At 37.3% G+C, this 23,416-nt stretch overlaps 1 protein-coding gene across 10 annotated transcripts in view; it reads left to right on the forward strand.

Moving 5' to 3' along the window:
• RUNX1T1 (RUNX1 partner transcriptional co-repressor 1) overlaps nucleotides 1-23,416 on the forward strand; it is a 147,948-nt gene that overhangs the window by 66,434 nt on the left and 58,098 nt on the right. For 7 of the 10 annotated variants that reach the window (XM_010349415.3, XM_010349417.3, XM_074386873.1 and 4 more), the window contains 2 exons: nucleotides 17,313-17,450; nucleotides 19,550-19,791. In XM_010349415.3, coding sequence (XP_010347717.1) covers nucleotides 17,313-17,450; nucleotides 19,550-19,791 — 380 coding nt within the window. The other 3 variants (XM_074386877.1, XM_010349419.3, XM_074386874.1) reach the window with 3 other exon arrangements.

The raw sequence follows: 23,416 nt of genomic DNA on the forward strand, positions 1-23,416 counted from the left end.
CCCTCAAAACAGAAGTTCCCAACAGTTTTTCTTGCTGTCACTCAAGGAATGTTGACATTGACGATCACAGTGGTCTTCTATGAAAGTGTTGATCACATTCCAAGAATTCTATCCCTTTGCCTTTTAGGGAGGTACTAGTGATATTATCATAGGAATGGTTTTGGATATATCTTAACTTGAGTTATTGTTAGTACCAAGTTAACAGCACGATGAACTTAGAAAATTGAGAACAGTTTCTTTTATATTTAGACATTTATTACTTTCATAATTAATTTGACAAATAGTATCAAGAAGATTGTGTTTTTGAAAACAACCTTATAGATCTTTAGCAAGCAACATTTTTTATTTATATGTGGAATGCTCTTTGCAGTTGTCCATCAATGTTTGGTTTGATTCACCCCATTATAATTCTTCATAAGCTCAGAGAAGACATCTCTAGTGCTATATGAAATATAAATGATTTCCTGGTAAACAGATGGGAATTTAGACTGTCAATTTAATAACATATATACCCACATTTATAGTATAGATAGAGGTGAGACTACATTAAGAACTTAATAATGTTAAATTTATGTATGTGTTCACTTGAGACACTTCCCTGGAGCTTAAGGTGGTGTCTGAGTTGTAAAAATGTGTCATTCAAACTGTAGCTAGCCAGAATTTTATGGTTCTAGGTTCCCCCGTGGTTTTCCTGGTATTAAAAGGTATGCTTGCTTTTAAAATATGGAAGATGAAAATGGAGTTGATCTCCCTTTATATTGACCATAGTAAGCAAAGAGGAAGTCTTTAAAATGTTTTTATATATTTAGGATGCACAAGTAAAGATGCATTTCTTACATGCATGTATTGTGTGGTTGTAAAGTCTGGGCTTTTAGTTTACCCATTCACCCCAATAGTGATCATCATACCCAAAAGATTATTTTCAACCCTGACTCCTCCTCCCCTCCAACTTTTTGGAATCTCCAGTGTCTATTATCACATTCTTTTTTTTTTTTTTAAACAGAGTTTCACTCTTGTCACCCAGGCTGGATTGTAATGGTGTCATCTTGGCTTATGGCAACCTCCATCTCCCGGGTTCAAGTGATTCTCCTGCTTCAGCTTTGCGAGTAGCTGGGATTATAGTTTCCCGCTACCACACCCAGCTACTTTTTATACTTTTAGTAGAGAAAGAGTTTCACCACGTTGGCCAGGGTAGTCTCAAAGGATATGTACAATTTAGAGGCAATTGATACATATTGCCTAATTGTCCTACAGAAAAACTATTATTTTAGAAAAGCATATTAAAGTGCCAATTTGTACTCTAAGGCCATGTTATCATTAGAAAACTGACATTTTGTTGGATGAAAAAGATCATCTTCTTTTAATTTAAAAAGAAATAACAGTGAGGTTAAATTTTCCTTCCAGTTCCATCCAAGTTGCTGCAAAATACATGATTTCATTCTTTTTTATAACTGGGTAGTATTCCATGGTATGCATATATATGCCATTTTCTTTATCTAGTTCTCTGGTGATGAATACTTGGATTCCTTATGTTCATTTTCTTATGTTGTAAAAGAGTACAAACAGAAAATGTACAAAATAAATATTAATGATTAATTTAATGATATAAATGTTAATGATGTTTATTTTGTACACTTTCTGTTTGTACGCTTTTACAGTTTTTGTTCTGTTAGGCTGTTGAACTTTTAATTATTGACTTGATGGAGCCATTTCATTTTTTAGAGACAGGGCCTCACTCTGTCTGTTGACTAGTAGTAGTTGCTTGGGAATTACTGAATTATTGAATTACTTTTTCTCACTACTGTAAGAAATTATTGTATACTAAATTCTTAGATAAATGTATATCCATTTCTGAACTTAGTATTTTTTTTTTCCTGCTACATTGGCCATCTATTCATATACTAGCAGCTCACTGTTCAAATTATTATAGTTTTGTCATACTTTTTTTTTTTTTCTGAGATGGGAATCTCTCTCTACTGCCCAGGCTGGAGTGCAGTGGTGGAATCTTGGCTCACTGCAACCTCTGCCTCCCAGGTTCTAAAGATTCTCATTCCTCAGCCTCCCAAGTAGCTGGGATTACAGGCATGAGCCCCTGAGCCTGGCTAATTATTTTGTATTTTTAGTAGAGGTGGGGTTTTGTCCTGTTGGCCAGGCTGTTCTGGAACTCCTGGGCTCCAATGATACACCCGCCTCAGTCTCCCAAAGTGCTGGGATTACAGGTGTAAGCCACTGCCCTCAGCCTTGTCATGCATTTAAATAAACATTAGGCTGCTTGGCACTATGGTTTATACTTGTAATCCCAACATTTTGGGACGCCGAGGCAGGAGGATTGCTTGAGATCAGGAGTTCAAGAGCAGCCTGGGCAACATAGTGAGACTCAACCTCTACAAAAAAAAATTTAAATTAGCCTGATATGGTGGTACATACCTGTAGTCCCAGCTACTCCAGAGGCTAAGGAAAGAGGGTCGCTTGAGCCCATGAGGTCAAGGCTACAGTGAGCTGTGTTCGTGTTCACACCACTATACTCCTGCCCAAGCAATAGAGCAAGACCTGTCTCAAATAAACACACATGCATACATACATACATACATTAGGTTAAATCTTGTCACATTTTCAAAGGTTTTCCTGGCTATTTTTATTTTTATTTCAGAATAACTTTTAAAATATTTGTAAAATTCTAGAAAAAATTCTATGGGTATTTTGTTTGTAATGATGTTGAGTACATACACAATAGGGGTTGAATGGACACCTGACGATGTTAACTTTTTTAGATGGTTTAGTACAAAAAAACTAAGGACCTACTGTGTGTAAGATGTTTAGAACACTGGAGATACAGCATTAAAAAGATGAGGACCACCATCCTTTATCTCGACCAACTTTTATAATTGTGAAGGATTATTAAGTAAATTTTTTCAGATTCACATTTTAGAATTATTGCACTGAAAGCAAGGAAGAGAGGATTTGAGCGGAGACATACTGGAAGGAGAGAAAGCAGTAAGAGGCTGCATAGGTTCTGAAGGCCAGGTCAGAGGTGAACTGGGGGTGGATCTCAAAGGCTATTTAGAAGTGAAGTTGACACGATATTAGGATGCATTGTGGCCAGAGAGAAGTCTAAGGATTATTGTGGTATTTTGGCTTGGTCAGCTGAGTGGAAAATATTGCTATGCTCAGAGATTGAAATACAGGAGGAGTCACACATTTCCAAAGGACCATGTTAGGTTTGGTTCTACATGTAGCTATCAATGGGATATCCAGCTAGAAATGTTAAGAAAGCATTGAGACCACTTGGTCTGGCCCTCAGGAAAGTATTCTTCCTTGGAGATACAGACACCTGGCAGAATTTGTTGCATGAGATGTGAAGGCCTGTGTCAGAGGCCAGACTGGTTGAAGCCAGTTCAGAAGATGAGGAGGTGAGGAAGTGTCAGGGTCCAAGAGAATTCAAAGGGTGCCCAGAGGACAGGTAAGGTAAAGACTGAAAGATATATTTTGGGTTAACCACAAAAGCGTCGGTCTTTTTGCTGGGGTGGTTTAGGTGGAACAGTGGTGATAGAAGCCCCATTGCAGTGGGAATGAGGTTGAAATATGAGAAAGTGATTTCATTTTTATCATCAATTATTTTATTATTTCTATCACTGAAGAAACTTTGGAATTCCTTCTAAAGAGAATAAGGAGGCCGGGCGCGGTGTCTCACCCCTATAATCCCAGCCCAGCACTTTGGGAGGCCGAGGCAGGTGGATCACAAGGTCAAGAGATCGAGAGCATCCTGGTCAACATAGTGGAAACCCGTCTCTACCAAAAATACAAAAAAATTAGAGCTGGGCATGGTGGCTCACACCTGTAGTCCCAGCTACTCGGGAGGCTGAGGCAGGAGAATTGCTTGAACCTGGGAAGCAGAGGTTGCAGTGAACCAAGATCGTGCCACTGCACTCCAGCCCAGGTAACGAGCGAAACTCCATCTCAAAAAAAAAAAAAAAAAAAAAAAAAAAAAGAATAAGGAGTCCAATTATTTTGCTGTACCTGTACCTTCAAATCTATGTTTTTTAAATAGAAAATTTCTTATTTATCCATTGTTTACTCATACTAAGTACTTGGCAATGTGGTAAGTCCTGGGACTGAGTTGATATGATAGGAATTGATATGCCCCCATGTCCTTGCGGGACTTGACTCTCTGGCAGGAGGTGTTATGCAAATAATTATACAATTATATATAGTAGTTGTGGTAAGCTCTATAAAGACAGATTAGATGGCATAATATTGCTTTTAATACAGTGAGTAGGATAGAGGAGAGATCAAGGACACCTTCCTTGAGTAAGTGAATTTGAGCTGAGATGGATTTTCTAGGAAGAGGGAAAGGCCCTGAGGTGAGATGAAGTTTGCAGCTGATTAAACTAATGAGGCATGAGATGAGATCAGAGAGGCCCAGACTAAAACTATCTAGGTTGTTGGTCATTTGAAGGGTTTTGGATTTTATTCTAAGAGTTACGATAAACCATTGTAACACTTTTAAATAAGGGGATGGCTTGATTGGATCATTAGAATGTAAAGTTCTTGAGTGTAGTGATTTTTAAAAATTTTTGTTCACTGACCTGTCCATAGTGTCTAACAGTACCTAGCACATTGTATATAGCTCATTAAATAATTTTGAATGAATGCCTTTTTAAAAAAATGAGTGAAACATTTGGTTTTACAAGAAGTTTTCATCTGTTCTTTCATGAAAAAAGATTGCTGTGTGGGGTGAAAGGTTATGAAGTCCAAGTGGAAGATGGTGGTGGTTTGTATGCTGGTGGTGGCAGTGGAAATGGAGAGGCACATGGAAATGGAGGAGGTAGAATAATTTGATAGTGGCAAGTGTGGGAGAGGAAGTTATTTGGGATATTTTATGCATGAACCACACAGTATCGCTGACAAAATTGAACTTATTCTGCCCTTTTTCCAAATACCTCTTCCTGCTGGATTTTGGCTCTGGTTTTTGACATCACCATGCACTTCTCAGTTTCTGCTTATTCAAGGGCATCTTACTTGTTACTGAGCTCTGTGAACTTGAGCAATACTTACAAATATCTCCTGAATTTTCCCCTTTTCTCCATTCTTACAGCCATTTCCATACTGGATTCCTGTGTTACATCTTGCCTAGACTGTTGCTATCCAGTACTCCTGGCCTGTTACCACTTTTATCCTATCCATGCTCTGCTCCAGATGTACTCATACTATAGAAATGAGCATGCCATTTGGCTACCTAAAATATTAGTGCTTTTTCATTGCCTATAATGTAAAGTCTAAACTAACAGTACTTTTTTTTCCTAGAGTACATTCAGTTAAATTCCAAAAGTATTCATTTAAACTCCTGCTGTTTGCTTGTCCATGATTTAGCCACAGGTACATACTCTGGGCACCTTCCTGATAGTCTATCTAGATTTCCTAACTACTGTTGTTAACTGACTCTACTGGGTGTCTATGCTACCATTTTTCTGTAGCAGCTCTCTGAGCCTTCTCTGTTACCTTCTTTAACCTTGGCAGTTAAGACAAACGTTACTAGAATAATAATTGTCAGTTCTTCAGGGTGATAAAAGGTTTGGATCACTAATAACTTATTTTAGTTTTTTTTTTGTTTCTTTGTTTTACTTTCCAGAATGAACTACAGTTTGGCAACAGGGTGTTAACATACATTCTTGTGTTCAGTTTTGGGGCCCTTGTGATAACGTGCGTCTTTCTCTTCTCTTTGGATAAGCAGGAATGACTTCTGTTATTTTGGCAATTTAGTTTTTCTTCCTAAGTATTGTTACCTTTAAGTAGACATTTGCTATTTGTCTGTGCCAGGGACTTTAAACTTTTCTTAAGGACCCTTATTTTTAAATGAGATTTTAAAATACCAGGGCTTAAGTCAGATTAACCCAGAACTACCCTATTTTAAGTGAAGTAGTTAGATCCCAGGCTGCTGCTTGATACCCACTTGGTACCTTATACACCTCCAAGAAGTAGTGATTGGAACAAGAAACAGCAGTCACTGGAATAAAGGTGATAACAGCTGTGGAAGGGATGACATTTCTGAAGGACTTCGACCTACAAGTAATACCTGGTGGCCACCAGTATTCCTATGACAGCAGTTCTTTCCTTACTTCATGAAATGAGTATGATTTTTCTATCCAGAACCATCATTTGGGTACTTATACCTGTTAATTTTTGTTGTCTGTTATTTTGTTTGTTTGGTTTTGGTTTTTGTTATTGTTTTTGTTTTGTTTTGTTTTAGAGAGAGATAGGGCCTCACTCTGTAACCCAGGGCAAAATTGTAGCTCACTGCAGCCTTGAACTCCTGGGCTCAAGTGATCCTTTTGAGCAGCTGAAATTACAGGCACATGCCACCATACCCAGCAAACTATTTCTTAAATTTTTAAAATTTCATTTAAAAAATTTTAGCTATTTATTTGTTTTCAGACTAGGTTATAAGACTGGCTAATTTTTGTATTTTTTGTAGAGACAGGATTTTGCCATGTTGCCCAGGCTGGTCTCAAACTCCTGGGTCAAGCAATCCACCTGCCTCAGCTTCCCAAAGTGCCTGGACCTATTATTTTATTTTTATTTTTATTTTTATTTTTATTTTATTTTATTTTATTTTTTTTGTAGAGAAAGGGACTTACTATGTTGCCCCAGCTGGTCTCTAGCTCCTAGTCTCAAGTGATTCTCCCACATTGGCTTCCCTAAGTGCCAGGATCACAGGTGTGAGCCACCATGCTGGCTTATTTGTTAATGTTTACAGTGCTTTCTATTTTCTTGGTGGTTTACAGGTCATTTCTTTCTAAAAATGAGCAGATTGGTTTAGACTAGGCTCTGCTTCTACTTCTCAGTATTTTACCTCCATTTGAATGGGTTTATGCCTTCACCATGTATCCTCTTTGCCTTATTCTCTTTTGCCCCACTTTAGGTAACTGAAGAATTATTAACAGGTCTCTAGCTGTTTTGGCAGAAACTAGTCTTTCTTCCTTCCTCCTTCCCTTCCTCCCCCCTTCCTTCCTCCCTCCTTCCCTACCTTCCTTCCTACCTCCCTCCCTCCCTCCTTTCCTCCTCTCCACTTATTCCATCCATCCATCCATCCATCCATCCACCCATCCATCCATCTATCCATCCATCCATCCATCCATCCATCCATCCATCCATCCATCCATCCAATGCCTAGTATTTCAGGCACTTTTCTAAATACTGCAGAAGCTGGAGCTAACAAAACAGAAAAATCTCTATTCATGAAGCTGACATTCTGGATGGGGAGACATTCAAAAATAAGATAAATGTGCCTTGCATACCTAGCTGAATTAAGTGCTGTAGAGAAACGGAAGGAGAATTCATGTTGTCCCAGTATGGAAATGAGCCAAACGTTTTTTTGAAATGAGTTTTTCAGAAACAGTGATAGATTGGCATAGATTTATCTCATTCTCTTGCCTGTCTTCTCTCTTAATCCAAGTTCACAATCATTAAAGACATAGGGTCGTGCTTCAGTCTGTCATCTCTGATTCTGGACCAACTGCTGACTGGCCCATCCCAGGACTGAGCCCGTGTTCTTGTCCTCACTGGCATGGTCACCTTGACGTTTACTGATCACTTGGACTGAGAATGCCTGGTGACTCGCTTCTTCAGAGCTCCTAGCTTACATATCTTTGGGATTCAAAGTTTTGTTTTTCCTATCTCATCATCATCAAATGCGGAAATCTAGCATATAAAGCAAGTGAAAAGATGTGAATGGCATGGAAGGTGTTTAGGATGAGGCCCCAGGCGGTCCTGCTCCCCACCCCTTCCGGCTGCCTTGTCATCTCCAGGGACTCCTTCCACAGAGCTATTATTTCTAGGATAACATTTCAGAGTCATTATTCCAGGATGGCATTGTCCTTTTGTGATGACAGAAGTGTTTTATAACTGAGCTTTCTAACATACTAACCATCAGGCACATGTAATGAATATGCAGCTGGTGTGACTGAGAAACTAAATTTTAAGTTTTATTTAATCTTAATTAAAATTTAAATAGTCACATGTGGCTAGTGGCTACTTTATTGGAAGATGCAGTTTTAAGGTAATGTTAGCTCCAGATTTAACATTTACTAAGTGCAGTTCATATCCCAGTTTTCTAGATCATGAATAAAATGCCAATAGTTTTAGGTGATAATGGACTCTAAGAAGGCTGGATTCAGACCTGACTTATAGCCCTGGGCAAATTTTTCAATCCCTCTGGGCTTCAGTTCCTTTTTTTATAAAGTGAGCAAATTTATAGTACCTTTTCGTAAGAGGTTTAAAGCGAAATAAAGCGTGTCCCACATTCGGCACAATGCCTAACCCTGATTTTAGGTGATTTATCCTAATAGAGTTTTTGTTGTTGTTGTTGTTTATTGGTGTTTATTGGTTTATTTGACTTGCAAAAGATAAAATATGTCCATTATAGAACGGAGAAAAACAACAATAAGAAGATAAAAATAATTGCTAATCCCGCCATCCATAGGCAAACTGACAGAAAATTTGTTGAATGTGGAAAAAAGTATGTTTTTGGTTTATAATATGCTTTTCTCTTTGTTTTGAATGTGCGCGTGTGTGACAACACTGACAATACTATTGTAAAACAGAGTTTTTAGAGGCTGTAGATCATATGTGTATAAATTGCCTTATGAACCTTTTTTTAAAAAATATATACTAAAAAGCTTTAGGAAATATTTTGTGATTACTGGGAGGTATTAGAAAACTAATGAATTGCATAATTTGTAATATTTTTCTAGATTTATCTTTATTAATTTTTCTAGAATGTAAAAATTATTTTGGAATTCTTTTTGGATGATGGGAGAAAAAAGAGATACATAGATGATTTCATCTTGAGTTAAAGCTGTGTGTCAGACACTGTGCTAAGTGCTGAGACTGTAAAAACAAATAAAATGTCATCATTGCTCTTAAGTAAATTGTGGTCTAAGTACTGTGTGGTCAGTGCTGCGAGAGGGATCTAGACATGTAATATGAGAACCTGGGACAAACCTAGCCAGCTGGGGGTAGAAAGGTTGTCAGCAAATGTTTATAGTTGAAGTGACACCTGAAGGGAATTTTAAAGGAATACTGGACTTAATCAGGCAGTGATGGGGTAAAGAGTATTCAAGGAAAGGGATGCAGTGAGTATGAAAGCTGGAGTGACCGGGGGCATTTGGAGAACTGCAGCTATCTAGTATGGAGGTCAGCGGTGGGAATGGGGTGGATGACAGAAATGAAGACGTGTCTGGAGCATTCACAGGAGCCAGACGGGTCACAAAGGTCTTTCTATGTCCTGTTAAGGAACACAGACTTTATCCTCTAAAGTTACAAGAGATATTTGAAGATTACAGAAGGAGAGAGTCAGGATCTCTGATCACACCATTGGCATATATAGAAAAATGACTAGATATGGTTTGGAGAATCTATCAGTTGGAAGTTCATTCGGTCATTCAATTACTTGTTGGAATAGGTCAGGCAAGAGATGGTAGATGATTCAGGTTGTAGAAATGAGTAGCCCTCTGGAAGTTTGGGTCTAGAATTTCGAAGGATGTTGACTAGAGTTATTTTCACACTGGCCACGGAGTGAATAAAGTCACCCTTTCCATGAGTGCTTACCATGTGTCAGGCATTTGACCAAGAATGCAATATACATTGTCTGAGTTTATTCCCACAATACAGGGGTTGTAAAAGATGGCCAATTTTACATAGGGGATGGCAAATTCTTGTCCTGTTTCTGAAGCCCAGTGATAGCACAAATGAAATCACTAAGGAAGAATATAAAGATTTGAAAGGGGCTGAAGAAGGAACTTTAGGGGGAAATGTCAGTAGTTATCACAGAGCAGGAAAGAGAGGAGCCCTTAAGAGGCTGAGAAGAGGAAGTGAGGAAAGCCAGAGAAACAGAGTATTAGATTCATGGAATTGTGGGGATGCAAATAGTTCAAGGAGAAAGTGACGAAGTGTCAGATGTTACAGAGATGCCAGGTGACAGATAGAGTAGTCTACATGTTTCTTGGATTAATAATAAAGTGACAATTGAGAAGAGTTTTCAGTGGAGTTTAGGAGGATAACTTGATGCTACATGCCAGAGTAGCTTTTTTTTTTTTTTTTTTTTTTTTTTTTTTTTTTTTTTTTAAGATGGGGTTCCACTCTCTTACAGGGGCTCGAGTGCAGTGGCAGGATCTTGGCTCACTGTAGCCTCTGCCTCCCAGGCCCAAGAGATTTTCCTGCATCAGCCTCCTGCATAGCAGGAATTATAGACACGTGCCACCACACCTGGCTAATTTTTGTATTTTTTGTAGAGACAGGGCTTCATCATGTTAGCCAGGCTGGTCTTGAACTCCTATACTCAGTTGATCCACCCACCTCAACCTCCCGGAATGCTGAAATTACAGACGTGAGCTACCACATTTCACCTTACGTCCCACGGTTAATTATCAGCGTTTCTTGGTTTAGGTGAAAATCGACTCAGTCTAGGTTTTAGGTAAAGAAGGGATTGATTGACTAGGAATCTGTAGAAGGTTTGGAAGACCCAAATTGTAGGAATTTTACAGATATGACAAGTCCCTAGTATTCAGTAGAAAGAGGGACTTTATTTACCATTGCCATGACAATCTCATTACTTCTCTTTGCTTCTTTCTGCCTATTAGTTGTGGGCTTTTACACTGCAGTCCTGCTTTCTAGATGTGGAGGGCAGTGGATGGAACAGTTATCTACCTCTGGAGAGGGACGGTTTTCTTTACTCAACTCTAAATATAAAGATCTTGGAGAAGGACTGATATTGCCTATCTTGGACTAGGTGCTATGCCTAGGCCTGTTGGTGTCTTGGGTACAAGTTCATGAAAGAACATGGTGATTCCCGAGATAGTTAGGAGATTAGAGAGAATGGCAGTTTCTAACACGGGGAGAGAAATGTTTAGGCAGATAGTCTCATAGATTTCTGCTCTTAATGCATGGAAAATGGGGTGGGAAATGAGGAACCAGAGAAAGTGACTACAGTTTCTCTTTTAAGATCCTGGGCTATGAAAGAAAATCCTAGTTGATTATCTTGGTGGCAACTAAAAAGGGAGAATTGAACTTTAGGATTGTTTTTATAACTAAATCATTGATGAGGATTTAGTAATGAGGATTGAAAATGTATTTGAAAAGAGGAGATGGACATTAATTTTAATGTTTATGGGAGAAAAATTGATATTCGGACATTCTTATGGACATGGAAATTTATGTGAACAGAAGAAGGCTAGTTATAATCACTACTTTCAAAGTAATTGTATTTGTAGTCACTTTATTATCAAATATATGTTTTCAGGATAGTAATCTTTATGTTTGTAATGATCATAAGCTGTATCTATAGAGAGAAACCAGAGAATATTAGCATTCACAAAAGATCTTTAGGAAGCATGCACATCCAACGTGCTTAATTTATAGATAAGAAAAGTGGAATTCAAAGAAGTGAAGGGAAGTAATCACTTACAGATACAACAGTGCCTATTAGAAGAGAAGGGACTATTTGCTCTCTGGGTCCCTGTCTAGAAAATGAGAATATCTTTCTCACAACCTCTTCGGTAGACCTCCATTCATGGCCCATTGTCCGGAATTGAATCGCAACACCGCCTCTGAAGCCTGCTACTAAAAAAAGAAACTGTGATAATCTGACTAATGTAAAACAAGGAGGATTGCCCTAAACGGTTGTGGGAAGAGAGTGAGTGCCTGAACAAAGTCAGAACTCTCCAGCAAGGAAGAAAGCAACGAGGGCTGTTGAGAAAGAACAGTGGCTGCAACATGGACTAAGCTAAATAGCTTGTATTTTATTCTATGGACAATAGGACTCTCCCAAAGGTTTTAGACCAGAGAATAGGTAAGATCCTATTTGTTTCAGCAAAAATGCTATTCATAAAATATCTATGGTCTTAGTCTGTTTGTGCTACTACAATATCAGTACTTTTGAGTGGGTAGTTTAAACAAGAGAAATTTATTTCTCATACTTCTGGAGGCTGGGAAATGCAAAATCAAGGTACTGACAGGTTGAATGTCTGGTGAGGGCCTGGTCTCTACTTTCAAGATGGCAACTTGTTGCCAGAATTCTGCCTCTTCGCTTGGCAGAAAAGATGGAAGGGCAAAAGTGGCCTCCCTAGCTCTCTCGAGCCCTTTTATAAGGGACCAGTCCCATCCATGATGGAGAGCCCTAATGGCCTGATTGCCTCCCAAAGGCCCCACTTCTTAATACTATCACATTCGTGATTAAGTTTCAACACATGGATTTTGGGCAACATTCACATCACAGCACCTGTGATAAGACATGAGGTGACAAGTCATCTATATAAGTTAGTTGCAAAGTTGGACCAAATTTCAGGTCTCCAGTATCTCCTCATGTTACCTGCATTCTATCCTCTCTCTTGATGGTTGTTGATGGTGTATATTTGTCTTTTACCATGAAATTTGTTGTCATTGAACTGGCAATAATATAAGGAATGGATTTCTAAGAGTTAGAAATGTAACTATTCTTCTAATATTTATTTATTAGGTATCCTCAGGAGGAATTTTAAAAAATATTGCCAACAAGTGCTTACCATTTGCATTGGTTGGAATGTTTGGGTGTATAATATAGTCATGTAACCATCATACAGGAGGGCTGTGATAAATGCTAGAAGAAAGGCAGAAGTAATGTGATATGGCTGTTACCTGGGGCAGTTGAGGGAAGCTGAAAGAGGATGTGTGATCTACAGTGAGCAGTGAAGAATGTGCAGGATGGGATAGGTCATTCTAGAGGAGGGCAGCAGAATGAGACAGAAAGGCAGAAAAGCCAGGGAATACCAAGGTAGCCTGTATTGATAGAACCTAGGCTTGAGGGAAAAGCCAGGAATGGATCATGGAGTGGAAGGCACAAGAGAATGAAGCTCTCACCCATTGGTACTTAGTATAAGTAGGCACAGTGCTAGAGTTTAAAATGTGCAATCTCATTTAATCTCACCACATTCCTATGAGAAATAGAGGATCATTTTTGTGTTTTTCCTGTAAGGGACTGAGGCTCAGAAAAACTAACTTGTCTGAGAACTCACTACTAATTGTTGAGAGAGTCAACATTTGAAACCAGTCTGCCTTCACTCAGGAAGTTTTTCTGTTATGCCAAATATTCCCACTGTGTCATTTCATGATGCTTAGCATGTTAGCATTTAACTCTCATTCTTGGGCATTGCGCATGGGTTCTGAGCAGGAATTAGCATTACCACAGTGGTCATCAGGGAAGAGTAGAAGCTGGATGGAGGGCAGAAGCAACTAGCACCATCTTTCTGGTCGGTGGACATTCTCCTGTAACATCTGACACCCAGACATTGAAGTCACTACGTAGCATCATTTTCAGAACTATATTTGCCATCTTTTCCAGTGAAATAAAAATTAGAATTCTATACCAGATTGATGCCTCTCTAGCTTCCTTCTTCTTTCCTATTTCCTGTTACAGGACTTCCATTTCACTTTAGCTTATCCTCTCCAGTACATACCTTCTAGCTTAGCCAACACTTGTTCAAATATGACTAACACAGAATAACTACTAAGAAGTAGTTATTTCTTGTCCAAGAAGTTTCTCCTAATCTTTAACATCTCTGAGACTTCTATTATAATTGACCTGATAAACTGATAGAAAAAGTTGTACCGCCTACCAAACACTGGTCTTCTCTAGAATGGTATGTAAACAAGGAATATGCAGAATACCTCTTTTTCTTTCTTTTTTTTCTTTTTTTTTTTTGTACTTTAGAATCACATCTGTTGCTATTTGAACTAACTAAAAGTAAAGTAAGTGCCATGGCAGATTATGCCATGCCTTTTCTTTTTATTAAAAAAAAAAAGGAAATGGAAAACATACCACTTCTAGAAGGCCCTGACATTGAACTGGATATTGAAATCATATAGGTAAAGTATTTATATATGTCACATTTTTTCCACGCATCAACCATCTTTGGTACATATGTGTTGGATATTTGCCATGTGAGAGAAAGTTACCCAGAGGGAAGATGGTCTTGTTTAGAAGTCATGTGATCATTAAGATAAAGGTAAAGTCAGCCCTTTTTGATTTTACTTATCTTTGCTACATGATCTGATGCAGAAGTTGTTTCTTCTTTTTCATTTGACTTTTGTGTCAGTCTTTGAATATACATCAGAATTCCCCTATTGCAACTAAAAAATAGAAATTATGTATCAGGACAGTATAATTTCCATAAACTTAAAAAATTATATAAGAAATATTATAACTTAATACTGGTTTTACCATGTCCTGTAATTTAAAATGGAGTGAAATGCTTCTGTGTTTAAAATAGCTTGCTTATGCTGTTTGCTATAAAAGTTTGAAGAATATATATATTTCAAAAATTTAGAAAAAATAATCCAAAACAAATGTGGCAGGGCTCAGCATACTTGAAACACATTTTCTGAATTTATCTTAAATCTCTCTGCTCTAGAGATTGTTCTTGTGTATGTGGATTAGGCCTGGCTGGTTATTTCCCCATCTATATCCATCCTGAATTGATTCCACTGAACAGCACAGAATGAGTTACATATGGTCTCACTTTGTCTCAGTTTGTAGGACCTCTGGGCTGGAACTCCATTTGATTAAGTGAAGCTAACCATTGCAGAAATTTGGCTAATGTCAAAACCCTAAATATATGCACATATACATATATCCTGGCTAGAATGTTGATATTCCTATTAGAAGTAGTGGTGGTTTCTATGCATTGGTTCACTAGTTATTGTTGACATTTCAAGAATTAAAAAAAATTAGCTATGGATGATGATATTGATGTTCTGGACAGGAATCATGTTACAAATGTGGACCAAGACAATATTCAGATGTTTTCAAATCAAAATTATGAATATACCAAAAACTTTATAAAATTGGGAAAGAAGAAGATAGGAATACAAAGATTGTCTTAAATACAAACTTAAATCTTAAAATTGAGGAGGAAACCTATCGTCAAGTTTATAGTTCCTTTTTTTTAGTGTGGCCTATTTAAAAAAGAAAAACAGGCTACAAATATATTTAATGTTTAGATATTGTTCCTTAACTCTATAAACTTGAATTAGGTAGGGGCCCGTACATGTTAAGGTCCAGCTTGTAGCCACTGAGGGTAAAGGAAGCTGTTGAGGGAAACTTACTCCCCAATCAGACTCTTGTGTCTTTTTCCTCCTCTTCTTTTTGTTCTTTTTCCTCTTCTTCTTTTTCCTCCTATTGCTTTATTTATTTTTTTTTTGTTACTCCCACTTCCCCTTCCCCCTCCTGCTCTTCCCTTCTCTGTCTGTGCAACCACGTGCTTCAAATCTGTGTTTCTGGACTGCCTTCTCTAACAGTTCCGTGTGAGTGTTAGCAGAATGAAAACCAGATGGACCAGCAGTTCCCACTGTTATCTCCCAGTCGACTCTGGCAAGACTCCCTTTCTCCCTCCCTCCTTGGCATGACAGAAATATTTGCCTTTATTTAGGGAGACTTGTATTTGCTGCTGTACCTCTTCCCTCAGCTGCAACATAAGCGGGAAGCTATTTATTCCCTTGTAGCTGAGGTTGGTTGAGGTGAGTAGAATGTGCAATGAATTTAACTATTGAAAAAGCAATTTTAAGCCTGCCTAACTTCTGTATTTTTCTAGAATAAGTGACTTACTGGTTGTTAAATGCTCTGAATAGCAATCTGAAGACAAGCTTTTAATAGTAGACAATGGTGAAAATGCTCTTCATGTGTGTCTCTACCATCCTTCCACTCTGAACACTTTTATTCACTATGGGGACATTCATTGTTATTCAGCCAGCAGTAGAGATTCAGAAATAGAAACCCTGATATTGCTGTTAACTCATCAATAATAATAATAGCTGCTCATTGTACAAATGCTCTTATTAGAATGATGATTATTTTTATTCTCTGATTGTATCTTCCCTAAAGTGATACCAACATTATTTCAACTTTTAAACGTTGTGTTTTATCGCAACCTAAGTGTTCAAATTACTTTGAACAAAAGTGAGGTAGATTTGGAATTGTGATAGTAGTGATTTGGGTTGTTCCTTTTCTTTCAATAATTGACCTTTAAATAATTTTGAGAATTTCTGACTGTAGTTATTATAACATTTTTAAAGGCTTGTTCTTTCATAATAGTTACTTCACTTTTCTAAAAGCCCAAGTGTAAGGTATTTGTGTCTATAACTGCAACAGTTGCCTCAAAACATTTTGGGCGCATTTGTGTGTTCATGTGCATGCCTCCACATGTTTGTGAAAGAATTAGGTCTAAAGAAACAACCAAAAATAGACTGTGATAGTGCTATTGACTAGCTCATCATGGAAATGTTCTTATTCAAATGATGATTATTTTTATTGCATCTTTCTTAAAATGATATCAACATTATTTCAACTTTTAAGTGTTCATTGCAACCGAAGTGTTAAAAAATTGCCTTGAGCAGATCAAAAGGTCTGTTGCTTTGATAAGTAGATTAGATTGAGAAAAACAAACTGTCAAGGGAAAAGCATACTTAAGAGAAAGCAGTTCTGAAGTATGAATGTCCATTATTGGATAATCAAGAAATTTTTTCGTATCTGTCACATACTCATAAAAAATATTAAAAGTGTCTAGTTCTTTTTAATTCTCCATGTGGGACCTTTACATTCTTACATTCCAATTATTAATTGGAATATTGGTTTCATGCTTTTAAAATGACAGGTCATAAATTTACACATTCTAAGTAAATAATAGCTTCACTTTGTTGTATAGCACATGACACTTACATAGCAGTGATTTTTAAAACAGGACAGGAAATATTCAAGTGTGAAATATGTCTGGAAGACAATAACCTGTTTCATCTAAGAGGACAGAAAACTAAAGATGGCAAAGGGATGGCAGGTGTTACAGAAAATCATTACAAAGAGCTGGCTCCTACCAGTATCTCACCTGCATAACAGACTTCAGGTTTCTGTTATTTCTGAGCTGTCATGAGGGGTTCATTATCATCCTACTTCCTCATCTATTTTCTGCCTCTTGCTAACATTGGCTGCAGCTTCCAGTGCAGTTGTGCTGCTGCATATAACACTACCAAGGTAGCATCTGCCTAAGCCAGAAATAACAATAGGATATAATATAACCTAGTTACAAATGAGGTCCTGCCATCTGTGCTATACCTTCTTAAGTGGGGTTTGGATGATAAAATCCTGATTTAAACTTCAGTAGATAAGCATATTTTATTGAAAGAAGATGTTGAATTTCTTCTGTTCACTTGCTTTTAAAAAAGATAAACCCCACTTGAAAAACTGAGGTGCTTAAGGAGTAAAATAACATGTTCCTGGTGGCATCCTCCAGATCGTACTGAGAAGCACTCCACAATGCCAGACTCACCTGTGGATGTGAAGACGCAATCTAGGCTGACTCCTCCAACGATGCCACCTCCCCCAACTACTCAAGGAGCTCCAAGAACCAGTTCATTTACACCGACAACGTGTAAGTAGTCATTTCAGGCTTCTGAGTTTCAGTTTTAAAGTTTAAATTAGATTTATCTCTGCAAATGAAAAATGAAGGGAAAATAAGATTCAGCATCAATGTATTATGCAAAAATAATGCAAAAAAAATCGTTTGTTTGCCAGTGAGTAGGTATTGAGCACAGAAATATCATAGCTTAGGTATAATTTGTATGACTGCCAATATTTGCCTTCCTTTTTATTATTGCTTCAAAGTTGTAAGCTGCCATGATTTCAGCAAATGAAGTAGCAGTTGGTCTGTAATTGCAGTTGGTACCACTATAACTTACAATTCATCTTAATGTGGAGCTCTTTATTTTAGTTTTTTCAGCATGCCTTGGGACACGGAAATATGCTATCATTATTTCTAGGTTACTTCTGATCTTCTAACACCATTTTCATCTATTTCAAACTGTTACAAATAATGTTAAAATCTAACATCTTTGAGTTAAAAAGGGTATTGATATGCAACAATATCATATAGAAAACTTTATAAAGTGAAAAGCATCTTTCTTGTCTTGAACCTGTCAGACTTTTATTAAAACTTTACTTCATTCCTGCTTGGCTCAAGTCCTGTGTTCGCTCAGTGGAGTGTATTGCTTTTGGTACAATCCAAAGGAAAAGACAGAATATTCTGACAGAATTGCAACTTCCCATTCTTTCCTGTATATTTCATTAGGGATAGTCGATAACTTTGTTTTAATAAATCTCAAAGTCCTGGTTGAAGTTGTCATCAAGTACTTGTGAAACTAATAAATGTTATTGGTTGCAGCTATTTTTCACACCATGTGCTATGAAATCTGTATGAATAAAAAATAACTAAAAGGCAAAAATAGATCTGTGGGACTATAAGGGATTAACAAAATACACATCCCAGGCTGCTTATGCCGTGTTGCGCTGCCATTTAAAAGACCTTTCCAAATATGTAAGGAACAGGTGACTGTGCAATGCCAAGTTGTAACCCTGTCATCGTATATGTGCTTTGTTGTTACCCTAAGCCATAGGGGTAAGCAGATGTCTCCTGTGAGACGTCCTGGTGAGCTGTCATTTCTTGACAGGTTACTGTGATACTCACTGGGGACAAGAGAACCATTTTATTTTGTCAAAATGAAACTTTTAAGAATACTATAGTCCTTAAGACAATTTCAAACTATATCAAAATTATATTAAAAAGATGGGTTTGATCAAGGTCTGCATACCAAATTAATTGACTTAACATGATAAAATCAACATTTTCTTTAATGCAAAGGTTGCAGATTTTAAAATTCTGGTTATTATGGATTATCAACTTTTTTGCTTTCTTTTTATGTATTAATAATGCACGTATTTATGGGTTACAGAGTGATAGGGATTATCATCTTGATGTTCAAACAAATTTATCAGAAATGAGTTTACTGAATTACCACCGTTCCACGCTCTTGGCTGGATTGAGGTGTCCCATTTTGATTTCTTGAAATAACTCCTTGTTAAACACCATATCCATGTTGGCTTTGTACGTAAAGTATGCATTGTTTTCTAAAGAAGTGGTTAGGAAGTATGAGGAGGAGAAAATAGCCTTCTAATTGGGTGGTGGAAGGTTAAAACTTGAAAGTCCTATTCCTATAAACACAGCTGTCAGTTGTGTGTACAAAACATGATTAAAAATGTTCGACGATAAATTTAGTCTCCACCAAATGTACACTTTCTCTAGGGGAGCAGTTTGGAAAGAAATAGTCCTGTTATATTGATGTAAGCCTGTGACAAAAGGCTGACATCTGAAGCTGTTTGTTCTATGTTTGAAGCATTTCAGGTGGTTGGCATATGTGCACATGGGAGGCAGGGCTGGCCCTGGGTTGCAGCAGACTCTATTTATTATCAGCCTCTGTGCAGGATACCATCACTTAGTACAAGGAGTAAACCCGTTTAGTTATAGAGTACCTGAGGATGTAGTAACCCTGTGAAGTCCAAGCATTTTACAAAAAGTCCCAACATTTAAAGAGTTATAAAACCAGTAGATGTAAAAGGTAAGAGACTTGGTGGCAATTTCCTCATGCATGTCCTCTGTAAGTTTATGATTTTCTTCTGATTTTGTGCTCTTGACAGTAACTAATGGCAACAGCCATTCTCCTACAGCCTTGAATGGTGCCCCCTCTCCACCCAATGGCTTCAGCAACGGGCCTTCCTCTTCTTCCTCCTCCTCTCTGGCTAATCAACAGCTGCCCCCAGCCTGTGGCGCCAGGCAACTCAGCAAGCTGAAAAGGTTCCTTACTACCCTGCAGCAGTTTGGCAATGACATTTCACCTGAGATAGGAGAAAGAGTTCGCACCCTCGTTCTGGGACTAGTGGTAAGCAAATAGAAACCAACCCAGTTTTCTTGGCATGGATGGGAGACTCAGATATGTAGATACCATTCTTACACCTATTTTGTTATAGTGGTTTCTACATCTATAGATGTAGAGTTAGACCGTGTGTGCAAGTCTGATTCATGCTATAGTGACAATCTTTTATTTGTATTTATTTATTTATTTTACTTTAATTTCTGGAGCACATGTGCAGAATGTGCAGGTTTGTTACATAGATATACACGTGCCTTGGTGGTTTGCTGCATCCATCCTCCCATCATCTATATTAGTGACAGTCTTTTAAATTATGCGTTATATATTGACCCCACCAGAGTTTTTTGTTTGTTTTTTTTTTACTATTTGACTAATAAAGATATGGTTATACAAATATATTGTTATATTGGCCATAAACATGTATCTATGTATATATACGTATATATATATGTGTGTGTGTGTGTGTGTGTGTGTGTGTGTGTGTGTTTATATATATATATATATATACATGTCTATGCACACACACACATGTATTTCAGAATTTCAGTAAGTACACTATCCTGGCATGCCTAGTAGCTTTCAATAATGACAAACTGGTTTCGTTATGTTGATTCACTCAATCTAATTGGGCACTCATGTTAACTTTGTTGCTTTGGGGGATTTTTAATCATTGGCCTAGATGAACAAGAGTTTATAACAACACATTCTTCTTTAATCTAGTGTCATTTTTAAGACTCATAACATTGAAGTTTTTTATTGTAGTAGAATATACAGTTTACCATTTTAACCATTTTTAGGTGTACAGTTTGGTGGCATTATGTATATTCACACTGTTGTATAACCACCACTAATGTCCATCTCCAGAACTTTTTCCTCACCTCAAACTGAAACTTTCTATACTCATAAAACAGTAACTCCTCATCCCTTTTGTCCCCAGTGCCTGATAACCACTAATTCTTTGTTGTTTAAAAACACACACACAGACACACACACACACACACACACACACACACACACACACAGATAAATACACAAATCTTTGTTACAGGTAGAATGACCAAAACCGCTAGTTTGAGAAGAGAACTGTTGGTTTTTGCACATTACACTATATTCTGCACATTGTCACACTGGAAAATAGAACATCTTTTTTTGCATTCGAAGTCACTTTTCCATGTGTTGTGATTTTCTACAGAAGTGGAGGATTTTCGAGCATTTAGGAATGCTAGTTTCCCATAGCAAACTGAGTCGTGAAGAAGCTGTGAGTCATATATTCAGTTCTTTCATTGTTCAGGGTTATGGTGAACTAAAATTTGAATGATAGACACCAGTATCCATTTTCTTGAAACAGATCATTTATTTTCATTATATGGACCTATCGGGGCAAAGCCATACCAGTTGTGTTTTGCAAAAGAATTTTCTGAATTAGAAGCCTGGGTGAGAAACTAGTGCAGAAGACGTATTTCAAATCACTATATCCCATATTTGACAGAGATTTTGCAATTTAATTTGTAACCATTAACTGCCTCTTCTCCCTGCTCCGAGAACACAAGACTTCCATGTTTCTCACAATCTGTCAGCTCCACCTTGTAAACTTCCAAGACAAGAAGGTTATTTTCACAAAAGTTTTGTTGGCATACTTCAGATACTTTTGTCAGTCACTTTTCTTTTCCTTTTATTCAGTCTTGAATTTTCATAATAAGCTTTTTAACATGTAAATAAGCTAGGCCAAGGAACCACAAAGTAAATCCAAAGTAATAGTTGTATCTAGTAAATGGTGAATGTGTTGTTCTTAGTGAAAATCTTTTTTTTGAAAATTGCCTTATAAATTTGACATGTTCTTCATAGTGGTTCTATCATTTAAAATGCAGAAAAACTTGGTAGCTTTAAGTATATTTTTCCCAAGTGGCATACTTTCATGTGATATACTTTTAAAAAATATATTTTTTAAAACCTAAAAGCATACAGAGGAAAATAGGGGGAGACATTAATTAATGATGTCTTGCATGTAGTAGGCCATGAATATCCATTGAGTAGCAGACTTCTGTTTTAAACATTTAGCTTACAAGCCATTTTACATAATTCTTAAAACTACCATTTGAGGAGTATTTTGTGTGTGTGTAGGAGTGACTTTTTTACACATTTGACACATGGGTAAACTGAAGTTTACAGAGGTTAAGTAAAATATACAAGGCCACCCAACTAGTAGTGACAGGCCTGTGATTTGAAATTAGGCTCTAAATTATAATCACATTATGCTGATTTTAGGTGGAGTTAAGAAAATATTAGGAAGCACTTTTTTTACTTTTTTGTTTTTTCTTTCAAAAAGTTTTTAGTGATTTTTTTTTTTTTTTTTTTTTTTTTTTTTGAGGCAGGGTCTTACTCTGTCACCCATACTTGAATGTATTAACGACATCAAGGCTCACTGCTGCCCTGAACCTTCCAGGCTTAATCAATCCTCCCTTCTCAGCCTCCCATGTAACTGGGACTATATACACACACCCCACACCTGGCTGATTTTTTTTGTGACAGCATCTCACTTTGTTGCTGCAGCTGGTCTCAAATTCCTAGGCTCAAGTGACATTCCCTCCTTGGCCTCCCAAAGTTGCTGGGATTACAGGCATGAGCTACTGCACTGGACCGGAAGTATTGTCTTTTTTAAAAATGAGTCATAGAAACAAAATGATAGATTAAAAAAAATTGGCTCCTTGACATTTATTGTTACAGATAGGAAGTTGATGTTTATTCATAGTTTTATGTGAAGATGTTTTGAGTGTGGGAGTATGAATAACTTAGAACTTGGTGCTCCTGTTTCCCAAATTTTGTCAGTCATCAGAGTAATTGAAGGGACTGACAAAGTTGAGACTGAGTTGTGATCCTGTCTTAGGAAGTAAAGAAATGAATGAAATGGGGGTTAATTTAATCAATGCCTTTATAATTGGTTGGTTGTCCATTAAGTAGATGCTTTTGCCAACACACATTACCCATTGTAGGATACAAATCCTGAGTATTTGGGGCTTGTTTATTTATATAAGGTAGGTTAAGAGTGAATCTGAGTTAATGTTGCTTAGTCTTGTTTGGGTCAAGCAGCTGCCTCTAGGATAAATGTAATGTCTTTGATAATTGGGACTTTTTTTCCCGCTTTCTACAAAACTCAGTGATTCAAAGAAGGATCAAACCTTTTCTTTGGCTTCATTGGCATAGCACATTACCCAACTTGGATGTTCACCCTGAGCAAAGATGCTTTGGCAGACAAAGAAAGAATGCAAGATGGAAATTTAGGAGGAGGCGGAGAATATTTCCACCAGTAGTAGTGTGGACATGATATGTGGGATAAATCTTGACTAAGAATTCTGATACTTGCCTTTGGTCCTTTAAGTGATCTGTTATGCTTTTAAATACATCCAAGTGTGTTTGTTTTCCATAAAGGTAGTATTAGAAGATTCTTCATAATTGCAGAGACTTCTCTGATAACTAAACCATGTTAGTGATCATCCACATTATCTTCAAAGTACTGTATATAATGTTTCATTTTCAGATGTAAGTTTTAGAAGTGAGTGATGCAATAAACTGTGTGATCATTTCTACAAAGTGAGTAGGTTTTGTATTGAAAATACTGCTTTCTGTCCATGTGTTT

Source organism: Saimiri boliviensis, chromosome 15 (assembly GCF_048565385.1).
Source record: "Saimiri boliviensis isolate mSaiBol1 chromosome 15, mSaiBol1.pri, whole genome shotgun sequence".
Lineage (NCBI taxonomy): Eukaryota > Metazoa > Chordata > Mammalia > Primates > Cebidae > Saimiri > Saimiri boliviensis.